The 26,459-nt window shown below is 37.4% G+C and overlaps 1 protein-coding gene across 1 annotated transcript; it reads left to right on the top strand.

Moving 5' to 3' along the window:
* Positions 1-7,923: 7,923 nt before the first annotated feature.
* LOC115758735 lies at positions 7,924-25,510 on the top strand. The gene is made up of 12 exons (XM_030699485.1): positions 7,924-8,250; positions 12,415-13,079; positions 13,146-13,229; positions 13,289-13,402; positions 13,913-14,109; positions 14,167-14,287; positions 14,351-14,485; positions 14,805-14,936; positions 15,297-15,440; positions 17,597-18,153; positions 19,429-19,595; positions 25,114-25,510. Exons 2-12 carry the CDS (start codon positions 12,672-12,674, stop codon positions 25,182-25,184), a joined length of 2,130 nt encoding a protein of 709 aa, XP_030555345.1. The 5' UTR covers positions 7,924-8,250; positions 12,415-12,671; the 3' UTR covers positions 25,185-25,510.
* The last annotated feature ends 949 nt before the right edge of the window (positions 25,511-26,459 follow it).

Below are 26,459 nucleotides of genomic sequence, written 5' to 3'. Positions count from 1 at the left end.
CTGTAAATGGAGTAATCCGTATGCATGTAAATCACAGACCTGTTAATTACCTGTCTAATTACACGGCTCGAATGCAAAGCGTCAGGCCAAGTAGATATAAGCTTTCAGGAATAATGAAGAGCATCATCATTCACTTTCCAATAATATTATCCAAAGGCCTATTAAATCAGTTGCATCTACTACGGATGGAGTTGCATTGGGGCACGAAGGAAAATCAATATTTGAGATGTTTATAGATGAAAGCTATTAGCGATTCATTTGTTGACCTTATGCAGCACCGTAAGTGGTAATTTGTCCAGAGCATAGTCATTACATTTTTGTTATTTTACTTGCATAATAATGGGTTTCATTATCGCCAAACCAGACATATAGGTGGTTGGAATATTATTGTTCGTAATAGTGTCAATATAATTTATAGCGCCGACATTAATGGAAAGTAATTTAATTTATTGCTGCGCAAAATAATTTTTCTTTTAATTTACGCATTACAAGAGATGCTATTTAATAGAAAATTAATTAAACGTATGTAAATAATTCGATAAATAAAACAATGTAGAAGCAAAAGGTGTATAATTAAGGGCTGATTAATTTAGGGCAGACTTCTATATCTCAAGTTCCATGAAAATGTTGTTATACTAATAAATGTAAATGTATTTTAAACCGTTAAGCTTTTAATTCTCCGGAGCAGCATTATTAACATGGATATATATAATAATATTTTGCAAATCCAATTTTATTTTAATTGCAGCTTAAATACACCTGAAGACAATAACCGAGCAGAAGCCCAAATTAACCTCAAAAATAAATTTAATAACAGAGCACAAAATTATACAGCGGAGCTGTAACCAGGATTCGACATTGCAATTCGTAAATTTGCATCGTCGCATTTCAATTGAATTAATTAAATTTTTAAATGTTTTTTTATTTCCTCGTGTTGTCTCTTACATGCAAATTTATTGGTTTTTGTCGCTGGCATACGTATTGAATAAAAAGACTACCTATTTTAAAATTGCAATCGGCATTAATTTGTTCGCAAAAATCGACTAACGAAGAGGTAATGGACGGGCACTTTAACGAGGTAAAAAAAAATTGATTTTTTTTTAATTTTCAGGGAAATGCCAATCAAATACAGGATAAATTTTGAGCAGGTTTCCTAGGCAGATTAGTAGTTGATTTAAAGCAAAAAAAAAGCTATTTGTTTTGTCTAATATCTTGTACTTTTATATCATTCAAAGCAGTCAGACTTAAAACTTAATTTTGAGTTTGCATTAATTATTTCTTTAAATTTATGATTTCGGCCGGCGGGTAAATAAACTTGGCTAATTAGGTTAGTGCCGAAACTTAGGCACAGGATCTTTGAAAACAAACTTTACAACATTTTACGACAGACCAGTCATCCGTAGTTTAACCAAAATGTTCTTAGTCAATAATTTCAATCTACAACTTATTCTGACATTTTTCTACTTAACTTTTCAAGCGGAGTTTAATAACTGTTCGGGATATATACGTATAAATATATTTTACCACCTGTTTAAATACGACTATTTTATCAATATTATATGCAAGCTTTAGAAAAGCGCAAGTTGCATAATTATTTCACATAATTTTTTCTGCATCTGCCAATCTGCGCAAAGCTGCCTTAGCTGCTTAGCTCTCTTTGTAAAACTAATCCTCCGGCTAATTATAAAAACTTTTTTGGCTGCCATTAAATTTCGCACAAAAAGCTCATTAAAAGGAGCCAAGATTCTTGAACTTTGGATAAAACTTTTACACCTTCTGACGTGCACTCAGGAGCACTGACAAATACCACGTGACTTGATCCACACAGCGATGCGACAGCAGCTGGGAAAGGTTTTCGCCTGTCCGACAGCTAAAGTTTGCAGTTTGATGTCTTCCACAGGTCACAGCTGGCGGCGATTGTGCGTTTCTTTCCCCTTTTTGGCAAAATTTACAGGCCAGTTGTAAAATTATCCGAATGTGTACAATGCGAACAGCAGCTGCAGGCGGTTTTTGAATTCTTAACAACTATGTTGTAAAAGTGAATTCATCAAAATTCAATTACTTGATGCCCTCGCCCATAAAAGTATGCTGCATTCTTTTTGACATCGAAATTTAAAAATGTCTTACAGTTTCGTCAGCTGACTGCAAAGAGCTGTCAAGAAATTCCAGCTTTACGACCTTTGCTGCTCGCTGTGAGTTCTATGCTTTTGGTTGCTTGACTTGCCTTTTAGTCCGCTTATGCTTGACACTATGCCACTTTACTCAACTCCATTTTTTTAATTCTCGGCACGTACGCCCTCCTGGGACGTGACCGTGCGGTTGGCCAGCTATTTTACTTAGCTTTGTCACACTTGAGTGGCAAGTAACAAAACACATACACAAAACCAACAGCATTTGAGGTAATTTCTTGACCAACATAAAACAATTTTTAGACCCTATACAAGCAGCATAGAAAGAGTATTTTGTTTTCAATTACACAATGATCTAAAAAAGACATATTTATTTGTACGCATTAAATATAGAGAATAACCTTCTTGTTCCTGCTTATTTTAAGCTTAAAAGGTATTAGGAAACTAAGGTCTCAGCAGAGGATTCGCGTGCTGACCCGTCATCCCATTCATTTATCTCCCAAAGCTTACTTACTGATTTTAATTTCACACTCACTGCTTCCTCGTTACCACTAATTGCAATTCCACTCATTAACAGCTCTTCTCATATTATTGTCGGTCCAGCAAGCTAGGGTAACCAGCCGCTCATACTAGTCGACATCTAAATTGTGACGCTCTTTAAGACACCAGGTCAGCCAGAACTGAAATTTGCAATTTTGGTCAATCATTGTGGCAAAACAAAGCACGGAAGAGCAAAATGTTTCCATTTGCATAACATTTCACATAAATTCAAATGTTCATAAATACTTACAGTCTGTGTCGAATGTAAGCAACGTAAAATGTTCTGCACACTCCGAAACCAAATATAAAGTTCCCTTTTATGCGAAAATCTTATCAAATTGAGCTTTAAATTTGTAAAACTGCTGAATTTTTGTGGATATTATGATTGTTCCGTTATCCTGCGCGCATACGTATGGATGTTGCAGCTTTGAACAACTTTTCCATGAACATTTTCTGGCACATTAGAAATTATGTGAACCACTTTGGCATGCACAACTTGCCTTGGACTTTGTTGTAGATCTTCTTGGCTGTCGATTCTTGGCATGCTTTCCGGAAATTGCTTGCAACTGCAACAGCTTTTGCAAGATTTATTAATTTATTGGAAAACTCGTCATAGCTGGCATTGGGCTGGAAAGCCCGACACCGCACAAAACTCAAGCTGGAGAACACAATCAGCAAATGTTTCCCTCTAGCCATTAGCATTAATATTTCAATGGATGGGATTGCGCCTGGTCCGGGTGTGGCTTGGCTGGCTGTGCAACTTTTGAGCTACGCCATGGTGCTGAGAGGCGCATAACAAGAGAAAATTCACTACTTGTCAGCTGGTGCCAGATTTACGTGTTGTTATTGTGGCAACATCGGTGGGGTACAAAAAAAAAAAAAAATAACAACAAACTCGAAGCGCTCATTTTTCGCCCGAGCGTGTTTCATAAACAAGTTTTTTCACACAGAGCCAACCCCAAGCAAAGGCAAGCTGGGGGCTGGTTATAAATTTACATGCAAAATCAGGCAACAGCAGCACGGCGGGTGAGAATTGTCGACTTAGGACCCGAATGCAACTTATTGTTGTTGTAATTGTAGTTCTAGTTGTTGATGTTGAAAGTTTTCCTGAATTTATTATGATTTGCTGTAGTTGCCACTGTGTATAAATTATTGTTATTAATTTATAAAACTGTTGCCAGAACTGGCGCACAATTGAAATACGAGTATGTTACACTCAAATTCATCTGCAGCAGCTGTTTTTAGGATTTTCATCTACTTTCCGCTGGTTTTCCATTATACTATGTATGCATTTTCGGGTCAGACCTGTCTTGATTAGCATTCGCCGGCAGCCCTGTCCCATTGTGTCCACTGTGGCTGGCTTTGAATGTTCGTTTCCCTGCGGTCGTAAAACTTGATTTGCACACAATTTCCGCTTGGCATATGAAGAATGACATTAACCATTTTTGCTTTGCAGTCTTTCACTTGCCATACCTGAAATAAGTCACACTGGTGACAGCTGACCGTAAGTTTATCCACAATGTAGTATTGTAGTGAGAACACTTTAACACTTTTCTATGGCAGCACATGGCGTATACATAATTATGTTTGCTAATCTTGGTTCTATTCGCACGCCTTTTGTTATGCTCCTTGCAACTTTACTTGTTTCTTGTGCATATATTATGGTCGTAACATAAACATACAGCAACAACCTTATCATTAATCTGATTTATTTTATAAATTTAAATGCAATTTAGAAAATAATAAACAAATAGATGCAAGGTGTTATGGTATTGTTTTCAATATTATTAAACTCAATTCAATTAAATCATTAATATCCGAAAACCTAAAAATTATTTCACACACACCTTCTGGGCCGAAGTGTGCAGTTTAATGAGCAACAATCCAAAATACTTCGACATTTCCTGCCAGGCTTTCGGCATAATCTACTTATCAACTCGAGCCTTGCCTAACAAAATTATATAAGTAAGTTTATAAGTGCTGAAAAATAATGCCATTAAACTGGTACCCGTCTCAAACCGGTCTCCAATCTCCAGGTCGTCTCTTCAACATCGAAATGGATTGGATTTATATTATTTCCAGATGTATTGAGCTGTCGGTGATGAAAAATATGAGGATCATAATCAGGCCGTCGAGGCGGATAGTCCAAATGGCCCTTATCGGCATGTCCTTTTTCTGACCCCAAGTGTAGCATCCAGAATGCCAGATATATTGTGCTTACAGCCAAACGCATTCTGTCTTAAGCAATTTTACAATTTTGAACCAACATAAGCTAAATGCAAATGCAGTTGCTTTTATACTTGTTTTGCTGTTTAAATAAACTTAAACAATCTGGATAAGGAAACATATGTAGATTTCACAATAATTATTTATTTATTTTTTTTTTTTTTTTTGCTGCTGATTTCGAATAACATAAGCAAAACAATTGTGGGACTCAATCCAACATAAGATTAACGTTAATACAGAAGTCAGTTTGCAGAAAGCTGAGAGCAGAAGGTTTATACAATCAAACCCGGTTAAGTCGACGCAGTTGTAGCTATGCTTTCTCACTCGGAATTGCTATCCACTGCGTGTAGAAACATGCAACTGCTACTTCTCCTTTTTAATCGCTTAAGAGTGGATGCACGCTATGAAAGTGAAATCAACTCTGAATGAAATTCGAATAATGAAATATTCATGAAACACAAAAATATTTGTCAAATCTTAAATGAATTTTCGCTGCATCATTGTTTGTGACAATGGAAAATACTGAACTGTTGATGACAAAGTAAAACAAAAATATTCACCGCATTTTTCAGTTGCCAAGAGGTGGGACTGTTTAAGCCAGGCTATGTGAGCTTGCGCTTCTGCCAATGCCTGTGGCGGGTGCACGTGTATGTGTGCGTAAGTGTGTGGCTATGCTTATGAGCAAATGTATACCCCTTATCAAAGCAGACAAAAAAGGAGTTCATTATAAAAACGAAATTCGGCTGGCATTTGGTTTACAGATGTTCGCTATTTGTCAAGCCCTTATTAGCTGCTTGTGCGCCAAATGACAGTAGCTGCGCTAATTGAAAATATGTTTTAAAAGCCATCCGCACGTTCCGAAATCCCTGTGCAAAGAGTATGGCATTCATACTTGTTAATGTGCCGCTCCTTGTCATCCGTACTAATTAAACCACATTGCATCTGCCGAATTGAATCAAGCACTTCCTCTGCATAGACGTGTGCGCCAAAGATAAAATACCATGACAGAGCCTTTTATTAATAAGCACATTCTTAAAAAATGATTAAGTAGGTACATGCATATATCCAGATATATTAATCAAAATCTGCAGCAGTCTAAGTCTGACGAAATAGGAAAAAATTGTGAAATTAGCATTAAGGAAGTTATACTTTTCTCATAGCTTGAGTATTATATGGTCAATTAAACTGCACTATTAAGCAGAATATAGGATATCCCTCTACTCAATTTGACGAAGCTGGGTAACATTAGGTTTGGCACGTCTATTTCAGTCACCCAAAAAAATCTGTGCACGCATTAAACTTAAGCAAAGAGCAGCTCTGGTCGAAATAAAAGGGTAAACATTGTGATTTTATGTAAGCATCTTAGCCAGCTCCATTTGGCATTCTCGCACGGATAAAACTACAAGTACAACTTACTTAGCGCCCGAAAGTGAATTGCAACATGATATGTTGACATATGAGAGTGCTTCGTGCGCATATATACCAATGTAAACATACGTATGTGTAGGTAACTACGTAGTTCAATAGCTAACTTAAGCAAATGCTCTGATGCGATAAGCTTGTTGGGGGCAGCATTGTCAATGAAGAAACATCAGTCCAATGGACCGCCAAGCATCAACCCATCAGTCCATCAGCCATCTTTCAAAGTCGCCTCTAGTCGCTGCCAGTCATGCTGGATTAAGCAATTGAATTTGGATTAGACACAGTGCCAGGGTATGCAGTTCGAATACATACATATCGAAATTATATGCATATATTCGTATATCGGCTATCTGAGCGCCAGCAGCCCAGCCGAGTGACATGTGAATTTTCAAGGGATTAAACATATGTATGTGCAGCTGCCTCAAATGACTGCACTTCAGAGTTCAGTTAAGCCGAGAGAAAACTTAGTAGACGACGATTTTAATTGCTTAAACCAAAGCACCGAAAAGGAACAGGAAGTTAGTTAAATAATGTTTTTGTTCAACAAAAAACACGGGTCTAAAAATGAATCTTCGCTCGTTTTTAAAAGCATGTTTAAAAACAATTCATAATCTTAGAACCTTTAAAATTCTACAAAATTTCAATTGTTTCGAAAGCTCAAAATCTTGAAGTAGTATATGAACTTTAAGGACAACAGATTTAAAACCATGAGACTAGTTAACATTTATACAGCCTCAAATCAAATGGACAGACGAGCATGGTTATATCTACTCAACTGTTGATGGCAATCTGATACTGATATCTTTCAGGATCGAAGATGTCCCCATCTACACGTTATACATAATAGCAATGTCTTCTACAAGGGTATGAAACTCTAGATTTAGATAGTAGGGAAACCTATTCAGCTAGATGAAGCTGTTTTATATTAAAGCGTGGTTGGGGCAATAAACAATGCAGCCAGTCGGGCAAAAAGCAATGCCAGACAGTCGGCAACGTAGTTGTGTAAACAAAGATATCAGTTACTTGGCAGGGTTAAACTTGGCTTCTGTGACGGATTATTTACTTAACAAAGAGACACACGTGTGTCTACCAAAATTTGTAAGCGTTAAAATTTTGACATGGGTCGACTTATTATGCTCATAATTTGTCCATTATTATTTCGAACTTATATTTCGAGCATCTACAACACGTTGCAGAAAGCAGATGTTGCATTGCAACTTGTTGGCATCTCTTATTTGAAAATACCTTCAGATAATTTCCCAGTAAGGAAGCAGGAAAACCCAATGTTGGACACAGCAGCTACAACAGTTGGGCCAAAATTCGGATGCAGGCGGGGCAAGTGTCTCGAACATCTTGCTGGCTTGTTCATCACGCAACATGTTGCAAGAGAATTGCTGTATTGCAACTTGTTTTCACATCCATATTGAGGAATTTCCTTCAGAAATTTCAGCATGCAACCAATCTGTAACGCCAATGTCGGGCACTCCAACTACAAAAGCAGCTACAACAGATATGCCAAATTTAGTTCATTGTCTACTTTCAAAGTGTGCGATTCGTTTGGCGGTTGCTTAAGGGCGTTCAGCTTGTAGAGTGAAAGAACTTAATAGAAATTTAAAAAAATTTATAAATTAATTAAGAATAATCAACGCGACTAAAACTTGCTGAGAGATGGCAGATGCCGCTGTAAATCTCAGTTACGTCCCAGCCTAATCATGTAAATCAGTGAAAATTATAATGTTCAAAAATGTGGTGGAAGAAATAGGAAATAAATAAATCAAAGAATTCAGGTTTTCAAATACAATACAAAATATTTAAATGGTCTTCAAAGGGTGAAAACAATAAAAAGCACAGCTGTCGGCTACAGTCAAGAGTCGGTTGCGACAACAATAAAAATAATTTTAAAAAAAACGGCTCATTCCAACCGCTTGCGCCAGTAAGTATGCAACACGCGATTAAACCGTATTATCTGCAATAAATACGCATATGGCGCATATCGCACGCACATTTATAAAGATATGTAACCCAGCTTCTGTGAAATGGAAACTTGTTTTGTAAATCGAAGAAATTCAACTTATGTCGCTATACAAATATAATATACTTTTGGCATTATTAATGACATCTGTGAGTGTGTGTGTCTGTGAAACAAAATGTTTTCGTGAATGCTTGTGCATAAATTAGAAACACAGCACAGCCTAATTTTTATTATTACTTTCGAGCGTAGAATTTAGTGCTGCAGTATATGTGTCTTATATGTCAAATCTTTACAAAAATAAGTGCTAAAATAATAAAATATTTCAATTAAGTGACATATTGTAATATCTATCTTTTTAAGCTTTAGGTTCTCATTTTATTTATTTGTATTAAATTGAATTTGTGTTTTCCACATTTCACGTTAACAACATTTTCGATGCACATTTATATTTTTATGGACAGCCGCAAGTCAGCTAAAATTTTAATATTGTCTTTTCTTGATAAGTTAAATTGGCAACCGTTTTTACTGAGCCTTTTAAAACTTGCTGGCCAAGCTGTAAAGGTAGCCGACGCATCAAAAAATGTGTCAGGGACAAACTGTTAAATGTAGTTAAAGGTGCATTTCGCTTACGCCTTAAAGCCAAAAATTCTTAAAAGAGTTTGAATGGAATGAGGGCTAGACAAAGTCAATGAAACTTTTAGAACTTTTTAACTTTTATTAGCACTCAATTTCTCCCTCGGGGGCCAAGGCAAAGACAAACAAACAAAAAACGCTAATTAAATCTAATTCAAATGATGATTGTCAAGAACTTGTGCAAACAAACAAGCAGCAAGCATTCCAGATGTTGAGTTGGCAACAAGGGTGACAAAATGATTTTTTTAATTGTCGATCGCATCGCATAAGCGAAGGCGAGTTCCTGCGTCTTTTATCTAAAATTATTGTACATTGTTTCAACAACTTAGACAAACTGCGCCTGAAATGAGATAAGAGTGGGTACGACCCGATTGAAATAAGTAAAATTCAAATGAAAAATAGAAAACATTTGGCAAATAAATATAAAACAAAAAAGGCTAAGAAAAAGGAGAAAAAGTTAGCATCACAAATAAAATCAAATGGAACATAAAGTCAAGTAAAATGTGAGACACAGCAAATGCAGATAATCGACAGAGCGGAAAGCACAACAAATACGAGTGCCGACAAAGCGGAAACCCCAAAAAATACATGAGTATCAACGAAATGTGTTGCACGATTTTCTTGAAACTGCAAAACTGTAAACAGATTGCGCTACGAGCACTCTCAGGCTTTATTTTATTAAAAAAAAAAAAAAAACTGCAAAGCATCAAGAAACAAATACACTTCTCAAATATGGCATGAAAATCTCCTGTCAACAACGTTCTCAAGAAGTGCAAGCAGTCAAAGGAGAAGAATTGCATAGTACGAGTTCAAAAACAAATACATTTATCATTAATTTCTGGAAAAGTTTTTCTTCCTGCTACATTTTCTAAGACAAATTACATAATTTCTTGTTATTATCTTGTGTTTACTGATTGTTGTTGTTTGTTGGCGTAGTTGCTGCTCTGCTTGTTCACAACATCGTCAGCATAAGTTCACTTTCATCCGCTTCACTTTTATGCTAATATATTTAAGAAATTTACAACAGCTGCTGTCGTTCTTGACAAACATAATGATTTCTTGTTGATGTTTGCCACAAGTTTGGAGATAAAAATCGAAAATGTTCAATCAAAAGTTTTCAGTTTGTACCTCATTTTTATATTTGATAGCAAATTTAAAATATTATTAAATTTAAATATTTTATATATATTGAATTGTTGCAATATTATGAAAAAGTCAATACTTTCTTTTTTTTTTTGGCCACAAAATATGATTCGGGTAATTACTCAGAAATTTAATTTAAAATGTTATTCAACAATAATTCGATTCAACTTCATCAAATTCAATTTATTTATTATTGCTGTCAATTGGATACAAATAACTACTCCGATTAAAACAAACACTTTACAAGCACAATTCTCTTTAATTTTATTATGCATGTTTCAACATGCAAAAAAATAAACAGTTTAAAAAAATTTGACTGACATGCAACCAGAGCTTTAATACATTTTTTTATGACCAACGCAAATATCGCACACACGACTTATCATTGATGAAGTAGGCACAGAAATTCTGCTGAAAAAACTTGTCCGTACGGACACTCACATAACTCAGCGAAAATGTTGGCTAACGGAGCTTATCTAATATTTATATAGTCACGGCGAAGTCATTTGCAACAAATATGTTTCAGACTTTCACTAAATTGGCAACGACACGCACACTACCATTTGCCCCCAATTATGTAAGCTTCTACGACTTCGACTGGACAAGTTGTGTCAGATAATATGCACACAATATATAATTGATTGATATTTTCCGTGCTCTCGGGCGTAAAAGTGTAGACAATGCCGAAGGCGTTGACACAGCATCAAATAATGTCAGGTCAATAGATATTTTTGTTTTGTTGTGCAACCAAACGAGAAAATATTGAAATGAGTTGAGATGGGATTATCTGCCTTAATGCTGGACAAGTGCGTTGTCAATATTCAAATTGAAAACAGGCCCTGCGACAGAATCAGCCAAGCAATGTATATATTTTCTTAACCCCGCCTGTTTTTCAGGCTCACGACATGTTGAGCACGCAGTTCGCCGTAAGCATGATTGGAATTTTAATAAGTTTCTGTCATAAGATTAATTTATTGCCAATCTTTTTTTTTTTGCAAACCGGAAAAGGGGAAAGTTTGGCAGCGTGCCCAGCGTAACGTATACAACCTTATGGCACATATCATATCATGAGTTATGTGCTCGCTTGAGCATCAGAATGTCCAGCCCCGAAATGTAGGCTACACAATATGTAAATGTGTAAATATATAGATGTAGATAAAGTTGGAAGAAGAACCAAGCAACAACTGTTTTTTCCATAATATCCTTGCACATTTAGACCAGCCATTTATTTATTTATTTTTTTTTTAACAATCAGAGCTGTTCACAAGCTGGTTCTGATAAAAGTTATAAATAGCTACTTCTAATATATAGTTTGTTTGTGCTGCGATACCAAATATGATATTCGCTAATTTATAGCCGGCTTGACGCTAAAGCCCTTCTGTACTTAATCTATCAAAAAGTATTAACCGTCTGCCGCTCGAATCACTTGAATATGAAAATCTGTATTTGATTTAACTTATCAGCAGTGTGTTTGAATAAGCAGCTGGACAGGTGTGAGCGTAAATAATAAGAAAAAACACATAAGTCATAAATAAATATGTACTGCCAGTCGCATGTGTTCATTTTCTGAATACACTCATGCCCAAGCTTATGAATATATTATGAAATATGTCATGAAACGGGTGGCTTTTGTGCGCAGGTGATTTTTATTGCGTGCAGGTAAAAGTTCTGCGAAGTGTCTGTGTACTCAAATCTAATCTAAGGATTGGACGCATTAATATCTCAATAGTTTTTTTGCTTTCTCTATTTTCCAATTGTCAATAGGTTTTTTTTTCTGCGTTATATCTATTTATATTTATAATCAATATTTTTTAAGCCTATTTGCATTGGTTGTTAATTAAAGACAAAATGTTTTTTATGCCAAGTAATAACATTTATGGCAACATTCGAGCTAAAGTTGGAACATGAAAGACACACACAGTTGAACTATAAATGTGTCCATGGGAAACGATGTGTTTTTTTTTGTAGCAGATTTCCGGACATCGGCAGAGATTCAATGATTCCTATCGGGCAAAGTTGATGGCAAAACATTGAATTGAAAGGCTGTCCACCCCCAAAAGTTCCGCCCTTATTGATAGCGCATACACACACACAAGCGCACGCACACGCACTTCGGAGAAATCTGTGGCTTGATGAGTGCCAAGTGGTCCCAAAGGGATAATAGTCCTAGCCTAACGGATGTGATTTACTCAGAGCTTGCTGGCGTGTGCTTGTGTGTGTGTGCGTGTGTGAGTGTGTGTTTTTATGAGCCACACGACGTATGAGTAATGTGCTTCGATTGACCGCAGTGCTGACTTGTTGCCGCGTCAGCGAGTCATAAGCTGCTACAAATTTTTTGGATCATTTCAGGAACTGGAGGAATGCTCAACTTTAAAATGTGTGCACAACGCAAATGAAATGTGATTGCACACGCACCTGACGAATTTTAGGTACGTGCGGTGGAAGATAGCATTACCTGCATTCCAAATTCCAGCATCGACAGCCTTCCAGCTGTTCAGGGCGTGCTTGTGCATTTAACACGCATATCGCACAACCCAATTCTTAGCTAGAGCCAGGTAACCCAAACACACATGACCGTGCTACGGGCGGCAACCAGAACGTGACACATGGCGATGTACTTTTATGCCAGTAAGATATCAGCCATTGTCTGCGGCACGCGTTGCAAGCAAACCGTGCTGCAAAAGTCGCGTGGTCAACGGGATCGCGATAAGGACAAATGCCGCCGCCATCGACAGCGTCACCGCAGCAGAAGACGCAGCAGATGCCAGGAGAGCAGCTCCGATAGCGAGACGAGCGCTGACGATGTCTACTGTGGCCTCGAGCTGGATGCCACAGCTCAGCCGGATATGGGCATTTTCCTGCTCAATGCCAGCAGCTCGAGTACGGAAGCAGCACAGCCTGGCAGCCTTGGACTGGAGCTGGGATTTGCCAACGAGGGTATGCGCCTGCGACGTCGTCACAGCGCGGAGCAGCTAAACGCACATGATTTGGAGCTGGGACTACAGCATTTCAAGGTGGAAAAAGAGTAGAAATCTTGTGATTCATGCTATTTATAATTTATGATTAATTTACATATGCAGCCGCTCGCAAAAAAAGACGATCCTGTTCAATATGATGTGCCCAAAAATACGCACAAGCGCAGTCTATGTGATATCAGCTTTGAGGTAAATTGTTTTAGCTTTTGCATAAATATTCTGAATATTTATTGACGATTTGTTTGCAGAGCTCTGTTTTGGGTTCCGGCGGCATCATGTACATAAATGGTAAAATAGTTTCCGGCCCAATAGACTCATTCCCTGAGGTGCTCAATCCCAAAAATGTCATTGATTTCGACAAGGTAAGAAAAATAATTAAATGCCAAAATAAAAATTGAATATACTGCACTCAAAGCACAGACACATGAATTTAATGATTTCTTAAAGAGAGCAACTACAAGCCTCGCCAAAAATCTAATTTGTTGGCACAAGCGAACGCCAAAAACAAACAGATAGTATTCAACCCTATAAAGCAGTCCAAGGCAGATAAGCTTATAATCCAATGAACAAAGTGCAGAGTGACAAACAGAGACAGATAGAATGAGAGATAGAGAGAGAGAGAGAGAGAGAGTAACAGGGAGCGACATTCCTGCGGCAAGGAAAAAACCACAAGCAGAAAGAGCAAAAATAATTAGTTCTTTGCAAGCGAATTGACAACGCATAGCCCTTCAGCCAGGGCGATAGCCAACAAATGAAGCTAATGGAATACTTTTCTCCCACCCATTATGTGTCATAAGGCTAAGGGAATTCCACTTCTGGCTGTGGGTTTATTTGAGTTACACTAATATAGCACTTGTGTTTATCTATTGCAGGAATTTCTGTTCTCGTTCTTATTATCATCACGTCTGTTCTTGCGACCCCATGAGCTGCTCGGCAAACTGTTGGCATCGGTAGCCGATGGCCAGTGCTTGGAGACATTAGTTGCCCTCCTGGCCGAGTGGACGCAGAAGTTTCCATACGATTATCGTGACGAGCGCATGATGAGCCATGTAAAACATATCGTTGCTAGGTGAGTGCAAGCCCAACTAGTTGAACTCTCAACATGTAACCGAGCCAATTGATGTAGATGTTCCGATTCGCATTTGGAAGTTGTTGTCTCCCAAGTACTAAGTGCCTTACTTCAACGCCTGACTGATTTAGAACAACACGAGGCCGATCTGCGTGCCTGCCAGACCAACAACGAAAAGGTGAGCTCTGTGTGTTTCCCCACATCATTTGCATTACCGACTTGTTGGTGTTCTTTGGCTCAGCTCGTTGCTCCAATCAACTGCCCAACAGCCACTCAATATGCGCAAATATTGTGCCGACTGGAAAAGAAATTGGCCAAGCACATTGGACCAGAGGAGTTTGTGCAGTGCAGCAGCATGGTGCTCCTGGATAAACAGGTAGGATCTAAAAAATACCCTTTAATTATTAATAGTATCGAGTATTCTAAAGAGTAAGATATTTGTTAAGAGAGGTATTTTAAATGAACATAATTTTATAATTTATCGTAATTTAATACATGATGCATATTATATTAGATAAAATATCGTAGATGCAGGGCTTATAATATAATATATTAAATTTGATGATATTGTCAAAAACTTATACCCCTCGACAAGAATATGAATTTAATATAAGCACCGGCATTAACTATGCCCATTGAACGCCTCGCATGATTAAAACAACAAATTGTCTCGACTATTCGTCTCCCACCCGCAGAAGAAATGGGACCAACCTATATCATCGGGTGGACCACCGGGTGCCCAGGATCCAAAGAAGACCTGCAATCTGGAAACGTATCTGGACTGGTCGGCACGTCTGCGTCTGTTTGTCTGCAATGAAATACTGCAGGTGAGCTTATTGCCAACTCTGCATGCTCTGTGTCACGCGTCCAGGTCGGCCAAGTTAAACGTAACGAATGATGCCTTAGACCCTGCGGATTGAATTAAAATCCCATGCTTGTCAAATATGCAGGGCTACGTGTCCCTTGATGGACCGACCGACGCATGTGCCGCATGTGTTTGCATAGTCAAATAGGACGAGCTGGCATATAATTTATGCTGCTCGTAACTTTCCCCATCGACAGTTTGTCAGTTGGCCGTGTAAGTGACTCGTTAAAGTTTTAGTAAAGTCACGTGGTCCGCATATTCTATTGTAATGCCGTCCAACTAACTTCCATATGCAAACAACATCTGACAACTTGATTTTCAGTGCACCGGAATTGAAGACCGTAGCCGAACAGTGGAGCTCTGGAGTGGGGTAGCCCAATATTGTCTACTTGTGGGCAACTACAATAGTGCCACGGCAATCTTAGAATCACTCGAGTCGCCGGCCATAGCCAGACTCAAAATAACGGTGAGTGAATTAACTAAAGATATAATTAATTTACTAAGGTATTAATAATAAATAGTATTAATAGCTGAGCATATTCATATTTTAAATAAACAAATGTGGGATGGGAGATGATTTAAATTGGGATATTTACGGGCAGAATCTCGGTGAAGAACTTAGATCTATAATTTTAAGCATAAAACTTGCCGCGGGCAAGGCTAACAAAAATTTATAAAAACCAAAGCCTGTTTTTAAGGAAGGAATATTATTTTTTTTGACTCTTATTTTATTTTCATCCAACAGATAAATTCGTGTGAAATTATGGTACATCAATAAAATGGCAAATCTTCACCAATAAAAAAAAAAAATAGCTGAACAGCTAGAAAGCTCTCAAGCTTAACTTTTAGTTCAAAATGATTGTTGATTGCAAGCATTGTTCGCTGAAATTTGAAATTTAATTCCAAGAGTTGCTCGTTTAAAAATTTCTCCTGATGTAGCTTCATTCCACATTTCCGCTTGCTAACGCAATTGATGGGAGCATTCTTTCTTGAAATCACAAATTAAATATAAGTAAAAAATTTCAAAAGACATAATTTATATCTGAATTTATATAACTGCCGGTCATCAGTTATAAAAGCACATAAATAGGAAAAGAATAGGAAAACGGATAACCACGCCCAAGTAACCGCAATACCATCAGCCCACGCTGCGTTGGCACATTTTTTATTAAAATTATATTTTTCCTTTTTGTTTTTTAGGTTTTTTATACCCTGAACCCATTAAAAATGGGTATAAGGGTATATTGTATTTGTGCAAAATCCAAATGCATGTAACAGGCAGAAGGAAGCATCTCCGACCCCATAAAGTATATATATTCTTGATCAGCATCAATAGCCGAGTCGATCTAGCCATGTCCGTCTGTAGATGTAGGTCGTCCTAGTGCCTGCGCAGATCGAGTTTGTTTCCGATAATCGATAACTTACTCCGTTTCCAAGAAATCGATAAAAATCTATATCGATATCCTGTTTTTTGGGCAATTTTGGTAAATAATAAGAGCAAGAGTCACCAAACTTGACATATAGCTTCTAAAATAGAATATAAATATGCATTTGATGTTGGAAGAAGAGGGTTCAGGGTATCCCCTAGCCGGGAGCTCTCGACTAGAACCTCTTAGTTGTTTTTTATATACTTGGCATCTTGCCCGCAAAGGCCTGAATGGGGAATTCGACGTTCACTATTCATTCGGTGGCAAATGAAGCTAGTTCTTAAAAACAATTTTTGTAATTAGTTAATGGATGCTCTTTCTCTGTGCTGGGCCCTCGTTTGACACTCTTCTGTTGAAAATGAGGAATTCACTTGCGTCAACTTTTGATACTTTAAATGCCTTTTGGCTTATATTTTATTCATTGTGCAATGCAGGTTGAGAATTCTTTTCATTTCACCTTTTTGTGTTGTTATTGTTGTTTGAAAAGAGTAAATTGCACAATGCCCAAAGGACGAACAAAAAATGGTTGCATGAAAAAATTAAACGGAATTGCATAAATTCACAGACCTACGCAAGGTTTTTGTAACAGCAGGGGGTGTGTGGTTTATGCATTTTTTTTTTTTGTTATATTTTCTGCAGTTGCGTGTAAAGTCTACTGAAATGTTTATGACTAGGAAATAACCATAAATATGTCAGTATAGAACATAAAAATTGCACTCAAAAATTCTGGTACATGCACATTTTTGATTACTACCGAGGAATTGAATCAAGTCTAAAGGGCGTTAAAATATTTTCTAGACAAAACGGAAAAGTTGCAAAATAACGATTAAAATGATGTAAATAAAATAAAATGAAAAAGACATAAAGATTGCCTTTTATACTAAATTTGAACTTAACATTTCCTGTAATTATTGTCCCATTTAAGAATATCCAAATTAAAATCTTATCTAAGGCAAATGCCAAATGTCGCACCATAAAATGCGATAGAAAGCTTAAGCGCAAATTACAGACATAAAACTGGCGCAAAAACAAAACCATAAACTTTTACAGCGCGCCGAAACAAGGCACAAATAACAAAAATAAAACGAATTAAAGATATTTTCCATTTGGATGGAATACAGCGCACACACAGTACACACACCAGTCACATGTAGACAGACTGTTCATTTATGTACGTATTTCCATTTTATTACAGTGGAGCAAATTGCAAGTGACATGTCAACAATTGGATTGCATGCAACGGCATGCCGAAGGACACGGACATTTATGGCAGAAGCAGGCAATTGTTCTTAATGAGCAGCAGCATAGTCTAAAGACTGATAAGCAGCCTAAGGCCGCATCACCATCGATAACGGAAAACTCATCATCAACATCATCTGCAACAGCAGCAGTAGTAGAAGTAGTAGCAGCAACAACAACAACATCAGCAACAGCAACAGGAACAACATCCTCAACATCCACTGCCCTAGAAGATTTGGATGAGCAGCCTTCGACAAGTACCAGTGGGCAGCCAGTTGGCATTTCCGGTTTCAATGCAATGCCAGCATCATTGGAGAAGCCATCGTTAGAGGTGCCAGCGTCTGGCAACAACACTGTGGAAGCAGCCGAGGCCACAGCAATACCACCAATAACAACAACAACAACAACAACAGCAGCAACTATTTGTGGCAAGCCCAATGATTGGGTTGTTATTCCAGTGTTTGCGGATATTGTTAAATTGGCACTGGCCGAACGAGAAAACTGTTTGCAGCGGTGAGTTTTTCATTTATCCATCCCACTTTACCTGTTTTCTCCTATTGATTCAATTAAACGAAAAGTCTGCAAAAATAAAACAAACAAAAAATGTATAGCCTCTTTTTTGCCAACGATTCGCATGATTAATATTGCGCATACGTCACGTTGTATTCACAAATTTGACTGGCTCCATGTGAAGTGTTGCTTTTATTTAATTAACCACAGAGTGGAAAAATAAATAATCATGTTTGAAATAATTTCAAGTGTAAATGACACGGATGAAAACATGTTCATGCATATTAATCATGTATGCATATGGCCTTTGCGCAAATTATTTATGTATTCTTATTTAATCGTAAAAAATTAACTTACTGCGTGGTAAAAAGTGCACAATAAAAAGTTGAATAAATAATCATAAATATCTATTTATACATATTGCTGCAATCAATCAAAATCTGTGTAAAGAATAAACCACATTGGGCCTACTCTGGCCTTAGCCAACAAATTTCTTTAACACTTTTAATAAATAAACGATTAAATACTTATAAAGGAAATATTAAGCTACGTGCCCCATGAAATATGAACAGGCGATTATTCGATTAACCCATTTAAAGCTGCAAATTTCACATAAAAGCAAACACTTAACATTTACCCACAAATAAAACCCAAAATTTGTACACTTTTTGCACAAAATTACTTAATAGCAGCGCAAATAAAATATTAATTTTCTGAATACATGAAACCCCATTGGATGTCATTTGGACCTCACAAATACGAAATAAACGAAAATGTTAACGAAAATTAATTTTAAATTGTATCAAAAGTGTTATGAATAATTGCAATTTATACCCGCCTTTTACAAAAAAACCACAAGCCTCATCAGCCGAAATGAAAGCCACTTAAAGTTTGAACAACACACTAATTTTTACACACTCGTCAATCAAATTTAGTCGAGCTCAGTTCACATTGAAGATGTGCGATATTCATTAACTGGAATATTGCATTTTGTGGAGCTATTTAGTTGGCCAGCAGCAAATTCATGCCCAGGCTTAAGCATATCACAAATCGTGCATTCGACATGATGCGTGCACATAAATTGCCCATTCGAACCCACAATTACCGAGCAGCCACTGATTTTAATAGCTGCACTGCATAGGAGAGTGAAATATGCATTAAATTGGAGCCGTGCATATTTTAGCGGGCCCGACACACAGTGAACAGGCCGCTAACCGTTTTGCCTTTTATAGTACATTATTTGCAACAACTGTTTCCCCCCTCTACTACTACTTGCAGTTTACAAAATGGCCACATCAATGTGATTGCCTTCGATCGAATGGCGGCCATTGTTGGCGCGTTCACCAAGCACATGCAGGCAATGAAAACTACACAGGCGCCATCTAGCGGCGAGTACGAGCACTTCTGCACCCATATGCAGCGAACTACAAAACTTGGCGAAGCGGGTAAGTAATATTGCAAGTCAAACTTTGCGCTAGGCGCTGTCGAGAGAGAGACTTCCTTTCTATATACATTTATTTATTGTATTTCTGCAAATTTTTTTTTCTTTGCACTTTCCACGTGCTTTATCGCATTTTTCACATTTTTCACTGGCTCAAGTCGGCCATTTTAGTGTTTGTTTGTTTGTTCGGTGGAAACTTAAAGTGCACCTCGGCCAACAGGCAATGACTTCAAGTGGCCCGTAAAAGTACCTCTGTGAATGAACATGTGTGTGTATGTGTGTGTGTGTGTGGGGCGTGGGTGTGAGTTTGTGTATTCGTGCTACTTACATTTTTTAAATGAAAAATTATATGCACTGCAGCTGGCACAGCACACATTGAGTATTATTCCACAAGCAGGGGCAATTAAAATGAAAACAAGAGCCGTAAGCTAGAAAAAACACTGCACGCTGCCGCATATAATTAGAGTTGGGCGCGTGCCGTGTTTGCTTTCATCATAGAAATTGAAAAGGGCTTAACTCAACACGACTTACACGAGCAACGCGATCAAGCACGAATATGTTTTCACATTAGTATCGCGTCGTATCGTTTCGTATCGTGCATGTTTTCCATTTATGGTAAGACCCGTTAAAATAGAATTCAGCTCGAAGTCATCTCTACCTACGAGTGCACTTCTAACATCATTTTCCTCATCGCAGATCTGCTAATTGGTGCAAAGGAGAGAAACTGTTTAAATTAATTGCAAGGAAATTGGTAAATAAATTTTCATGCTCTTTAAGCTCGCAAAGAGTTGTGGCAACAATTATAAAATCCAAGGCAATAATTCTCTATTCCTTTGCACCAGTGCCAAGCAATTCGTTGCTAATTAATTTGAATGAATAACCGCAATAAAATGCCAGAAATACGCTTTATGACCACGAAGCGGTACATTTATGCACACATTTTTGCCCGCTTAGCAGCCCTTCCTCCTTTTTAACAACAATTCATTTTCGCCCCGTTGCACGACAGACCAATTCTTGGTCTTATGTAACTTTGCTGGGGCTAATCTATTTATTTTTTACATAAATATCCAAGAGAAATATATTATGTGCAATTTATGTTTAAGCAGTATTTAAAATTTAAATACATAAATAAATGCTTCACCATTAATTTAATAGTTAAGCTATCAATAATTCCCATACGAAAGCTTTAAGTTTATATCCCAACTGTCCTTGGCGAAAATAAAGGCACAAACACTTGCAAGGTGGAAAAAACAACAAGTCCTTCAGCGCATGCTGCAGGATACGGAAATAAAGCGATTTCACCATAGAAGCGACGACAACAACACCTACAAGAAGTTACACCATGTGCAGTGCTGCCAGACCGCAAAAAAGTTTTTAAATCCTTCTTTCAGCTGTCAGCACACCCTGCACATTAAGATATTTTTCACGGGTTGTGCACACACACAAGCACTGCTCTGCAGCGGCATGTGGCTAGGTGTGCGGTGAGGGGTGAAGGGCGAGACATGAATGCGGCAGTGACGACATCAAAAGTGAGAGAAACAAAAATAGTGCCATAGTGCTGAAATGAAAGGTCCACATAGACCGAACTCATTATAAACCCAGGAAGCTCAAGATACTTTGAAGGCTTTCGCCGCAAGCGACAAACAACAAAGTCGTAAAAAAAACAAAAAAAAAAATGATGTCTTCGGTGCAAAAACGCATCCTGCCAACGTCAAGGAAAAGAATGAAAAGTTATGGCTCAGTTCAGATTTTTATTTTTTCTCTTTCTCTTCAAATAGCGAAGCCTCAGCTACAGCTGAGTCTTAACATGTCGCCCAAAAGTTTATTAAGATGCTTAATATGAGGTGAATGCAATTTATAAACTTATGGGTTAGGTTTTTTTCGGTAAATGTGAGGCAAGAAGATAAAAAACTTTACCGGACAGTTGAAAAATGTGCTTCTAATCAAGAAAGCAATCAAATGGTTTTTGTTAAAACTTTTTTCAAGCTATTCACATATATTGATAAATATTTCTAATTTCTAGTTTGAGCAAAAAAATATATATTTCTATTTTCTTCTAAATTTTTCCGTAAGAACTCTCTCGTGTATTCGAATTCTTGACATATTGAAATTTCTTGTCAAGCTCCCTTAAATAGTTTGAAATGGAATTGAAAGGGAATTGTAAGTCAGCCATAAAGAATATAGGGTAACAAAAAATATATGAAAAATATACTTCATTATTATCAATCCATATTATCTAGATGCTCTTCTCAATTATACATAATATTCAATTATAATATAATCGTATCAAGATATATCCAATTATAATTAATAGTTAAATTGTAAGATTGAATCGTAGCTTTGAAAACAAAAATTAGCTTGCCAAACGCAGTGCAAATTTTTTGCCAAATCGTTGACGTCAGAAACTTGTTTTCGTCTATCGCATTTATTTTCCGGCATTAAGTTTTTCTGGTCCAGCTATCCACAGGAACTTCTAAATCAGTTTCCTTTCGAACCGCAAAACTCAAAAGTGTCCTTTAACTTAGAAGTTTGGCTCAACTTGAAGGCAACGTCAGCATCGTGAAATGCAAAAGCTCAAAAACTTCCTCCTGTCACGTTTAGTGCACTTTTTGCCTGGCCGCTGCTCGCTATAAATAAATGTTTTTCCAGTCAAGTCATTTTTCGTTTTTATCTAAGTATTTTTCCCAGCTCTGGAATTTCTAAAATGCAGCGCTTAGCTTCAAGGATTTGCCTGGGCATATTGACAAGCATTAAGTGGTTTACGTACCCAAGTGCATAATTCTAGGATATCACGGAGCATGAAGCACATTTAAGGATTTGTCTTCAAGTTCAAATATTACAAGAGTACAAGACAAACTTCTTCCTTGAGTTACAAATTTAATTACATTCTCAAAAATATATTTGTACTACTACAAAAAAACAGACAAACGCTATTCTATCAGCTCCTGGCATATGTTGAGATGCCACATGAAGGCAAGGATGAGGCTTTCTCCGGTCAAACTCTTGCCCTGCCTCATGTTGTAACAACTGTCAGCCTGAGGGGCGTTAAAGTCGGACGTGCCGGCACATATCCTGCGCACACAGACAGGCTCAAACCCCGCATTGTTTAATGTCAACCAGCCTGTCGGTCTTATAGAAGGCTGCATATATAGAAAACCATTTCAGCACGAGGCCTGAGAAAACTAAATGAATTTAGCAAATACCAAAGCTGAACAAAATGAATCAGCAAAACGTTGGTGAGAAAAATGAATAATGTGTATTTGCCTTAACTACGTAAGGAATTTTAAATTGAAATATTCAAGTATTGTATCTGCACTTATGAAATTCCCAACTACAGTTTAGATACTTCCCGAGTGTGCGTGTGTGAGTTTCTGCCTTAAGGCCATGTTAAATGTGCAAAATTTAATGCCAATTTGTATGACAATTTTATTCACATAACAAATGGCCTGCCAAGGGCAGAAGCCATTTAACACTCAGCCAGAAAGGTCGGCACACTAAGTGTAGCCGAGTTAAATTTTCATTAAAATCATCCAATCAATTGTACTTTGTTATCCAAATATGGTAGCCATTATTCATGCAGAAGTCGGACAGAAGCCACAGAGCAAACAGGCCAAGGAATTTTCTGCCCATGCAACTGCAAACAGGCTGACTAAAGGGAGATTCAAGTTTAATTTTACTAATTTATGCAATGCATATATGAATGTTTGTTATATCAATTCTACTCATTAGACACACGCCCATGGCACTTCATGGCATTCATGGCACAACAAATACATTCTCGCATAAGTGTGTATATATTTATGAGCTATTCATTAATCTGGTATTCATTGCGACTTGCGATTCGGGACAAGGCAATTAGTGGCAGCAAGCAAAGGCTTTGGTCTAATTATTGTCTGCATAAGCCAAGGAGATAACTGAGCTTAATATATATGAAATTAAAATTAGCTTCTCGGAAATAGGTACAGAATCTACACATCTAGACACTCGCTCGAACTATTTTCACTTAAATTGGAATTTCAATTAAATTGGAATATAAAAATGATTTTATTCACGCAATTGGCTCAAAAATTCGAATAGAAACAATTGAAAATTGACAATTGAAATCCTTGCCAATCAGCTTGTGCATTTTTTGACAATTCCTAATCAAAAGTCGTCAGCACTTTATTGGCATCTGCACAGCAATCAAGCTGCGGTCCCAGGAGCTGCGGGCTCAGACTAGAGCTGGTAAAAACTTAAAAAAAAAATATTTTAAAATTTTTTCGACTTGCTGTTGACCCTCCTCATAGGCGCTTGTTAGGCTCAACACTCAAAATATTCGTCAAGAGCACACAGGATGTGGTGTACATGGTACAATACCAGAGCGGCAACCAGACCAGGCCAAATCCTCAGCGCATGAAGGAGGTGCACAAATATTTACCCACACGACTCTATTAAAAGTGAACAAGGAAAAAGTAGATACCATAACCAACGCTTTAATCCTTTCACAAACAATGGCAAACCTTTTTTTCTTCGTTTTAGCTAGGACTTCAAAAATGTTCGTTCCATGTGCGTGTGTATTTTTTTTGTTGTGCTCGAGCATACTAAAATGCGGGCTCAAATCCTATAAACACGCCGGGACAGGGACGGGAACAGGGACAAAGAAAGGCACAGGGCCAGGATGCCCAGTGGCATTCTGTGGCAAGTCAAGAACACATCTGTTGACCAAACGCTGACCAACAAGCAGGCGCTTTGCATCATTCTAGAATTTTAATGGTCTCATGGTGTGAATTGGACATGGCTGCCACATTTTGCCGCAACACTCAACGCACACACACAAAAAGGATACAACGCACAACGCACTCGAGGCACACATCTTTCTTCTGTCCTTTTTTTTTTTTTTTTGGCCAGTCGCCAGTTTGTTGTAACTTTATTAAACCATGTTTTTTCATTCCTTTGTTTTTCTATTAAAATGTTACAATCTCAGCTGCACGAAACTCTTGGGTTCCGTCTGCTCTACACTTGACCGCAAGGCAACTGGGCATAGGGCATAGGGCATAAGGCCATAGTCTATAATCAGCTCGGTTCAAGCAGCGCGTGTTGACCGTTTAACCAACTAAATACACATATATATATATATATGTTTAGATATGTATTGGACTATTAGAGCAGCTATGTTGTGTATATGAGAAACTGTCTTGTATTCACTTATTAAAACAAATTCACTTTTAGAAAGCAGCGGGAAAATAAGGATAGCCCTTTTGGTTTTGCAGATATTTGAGAATAGTGAAGCTGGAAAATGCTGAGTTTGAACATGATATATAATATCATTGTATCATATATATTACAAAAAAATGGGCCATGGTTGAAAAAAAATTAATGTATACTTTCATGCTATTTTATATAAATTTGTGTTAGTTTTCAAATAAATTTAAGTTGTTTTATTTAAAGCAGCCAAACCAAGGCAACCGACTCTCTTGATCATTATACAATAACTATTTTGTGATTTATAATAGAGCAAACAAATTTGTTGCATATTTTTCCAGAGCTCATGATGGCTTCGTTTGACTGCGAGGAACCGAACAATGCAGAGAAGCTAATGTATGATTTAAATTAATTTAATAATAACCATAAACGCAATAACATCGCATGGAGGCCATGGAGGCGTAACTCATAGGGCACAGCTGCTGACTGCTTCTACAAGGTAAACCCAGCGCGATCCTTATTGATCAGGCGTCTCAAGTCGACTCACTTCCTCCCCGCGGAGGCCTCCGGTAACGTTTTAACGAGCAACCGCCTCTAAAACGGCCAAAGTGAGCGGCGCTCATCTTGTTAGATGTTGATGTTGCTGTCCTGGGATAAAATGCATTCATCTATTTTATAGTTTCAATTACAATAAAATGTATTTAATTATAAAAATAAATTTGGTTGTACAATTAAACCGTCTATTGCTGTTAAAGTTAACTACATACTCTACAGCTCTCTTTTCATCAGCTCAAATAAAACATAAAATAAACGTTAAATTCTGACAATCTACAAACTAGTTGAACATGAGTGTTTTAAATGAATTGTTTAATCTACCGGCAAAATAAAAAGCAGCTTAAGCAACGGAATTTTCAATCCCTCACATTCCCCCTTTGAGCTGTGCCAAGAAGGCAGGAAATTTCTTATGTGTGTGAATTTTTGGGCCAAAAATGGAAAGCCAAGCGCATATCGCAGCAAAAGCGCTAAGTGTCGAAGCACGAAGAAAAAAGACAGCAGCAGCACAAAATCAGCCATAATTCCAAGGACTCCGGCCTGTGTCTCTCCCAGTGTGTGCGTGTGTGCCAGTAATGTCTTTTGCCAGGCCCTGAATTATGTTACAGTCAGCAGATATTTATGCAGCCTAATGCATTCCATGTAATAGGTTTTACAGATTTACAGCTGCCTGGCACGTGGATAAATGTGGCAGCATGATCTGCTTTAACAGCTAAAGGGCGCACAAAATGAAGGCATTAAGAGTGCAAAAGCGCCAAATTAAAATCCAAAGTGAATTATATTCACACATAAGTTCAAACTTTTTGCACTCGACTTAATTATTATTATTAATGATTTTGCTGTAACATAAAATTGTTTGTTAACTTTTCATTTATAGCCTGATTGTTAAAAGAGTCTAAGAGTCATAGCCTTTAATATATTCACAAACTTGCTTAGATCCTAATCTTGTGAGTGGAGGTGCAGAAGAGCACATTTCCCTTATTCTCATTATACATTATGAAGTCATTAAACAACAAATATATTAACATGGATGAAAACTATTTTAAATACTTAAAGTGGCAATAAAAAAAGCCGGACATCTTTAAAAGTAACTATCGATAGCTAAAATCGATAATTATTATAATAAAATAATAAT

The sequence above is a fragment of the Drosophila novamexicana genome, unplaced genomic scaffold, assembly GCF_003285875.2.
Source record: "Drosophila novamexicana strain 15010-1031.04,08,12 unplaced genomic scaffold, DnovRS2.1 tig00000193-arrow-pilon, whole genome shotgun sequence".
Lineage (NCBI taxonomy): Eukaryota > Metazoa > Arthropoda > Insecta > Diptera > Drosophilidae > Drosophila > Drosophila novamexicana.
The sequence above is the reverse complement of the archived record's forward strand: the minus strand, read 5'-3'. Positions and strand labels throughout refer to the sequence as shown.

Coding starts and splice junctions, on each gene's coding strand:
- LOC115758735 (XM_030699485.1), top strand. CDS start 12,672: ATGGCGATGTACTTTTATGCCAGTAAGATATCAGCCATTGTCTGCGGC. Junction 14,937..15,296: donor TCTGCAATGAAATACTGCAG/GTGAGCTTATTG, acceptor CTTGATTTTCAG/TGCACCGGAATTGAAGACCG. Junction 18,154..19,428: donor CGAGAAAACTGTTTGCAGCG/GTGAGTTTTTCA, acceptor TACTACTTGCAG/TTTACAAAATGGCCACATCA.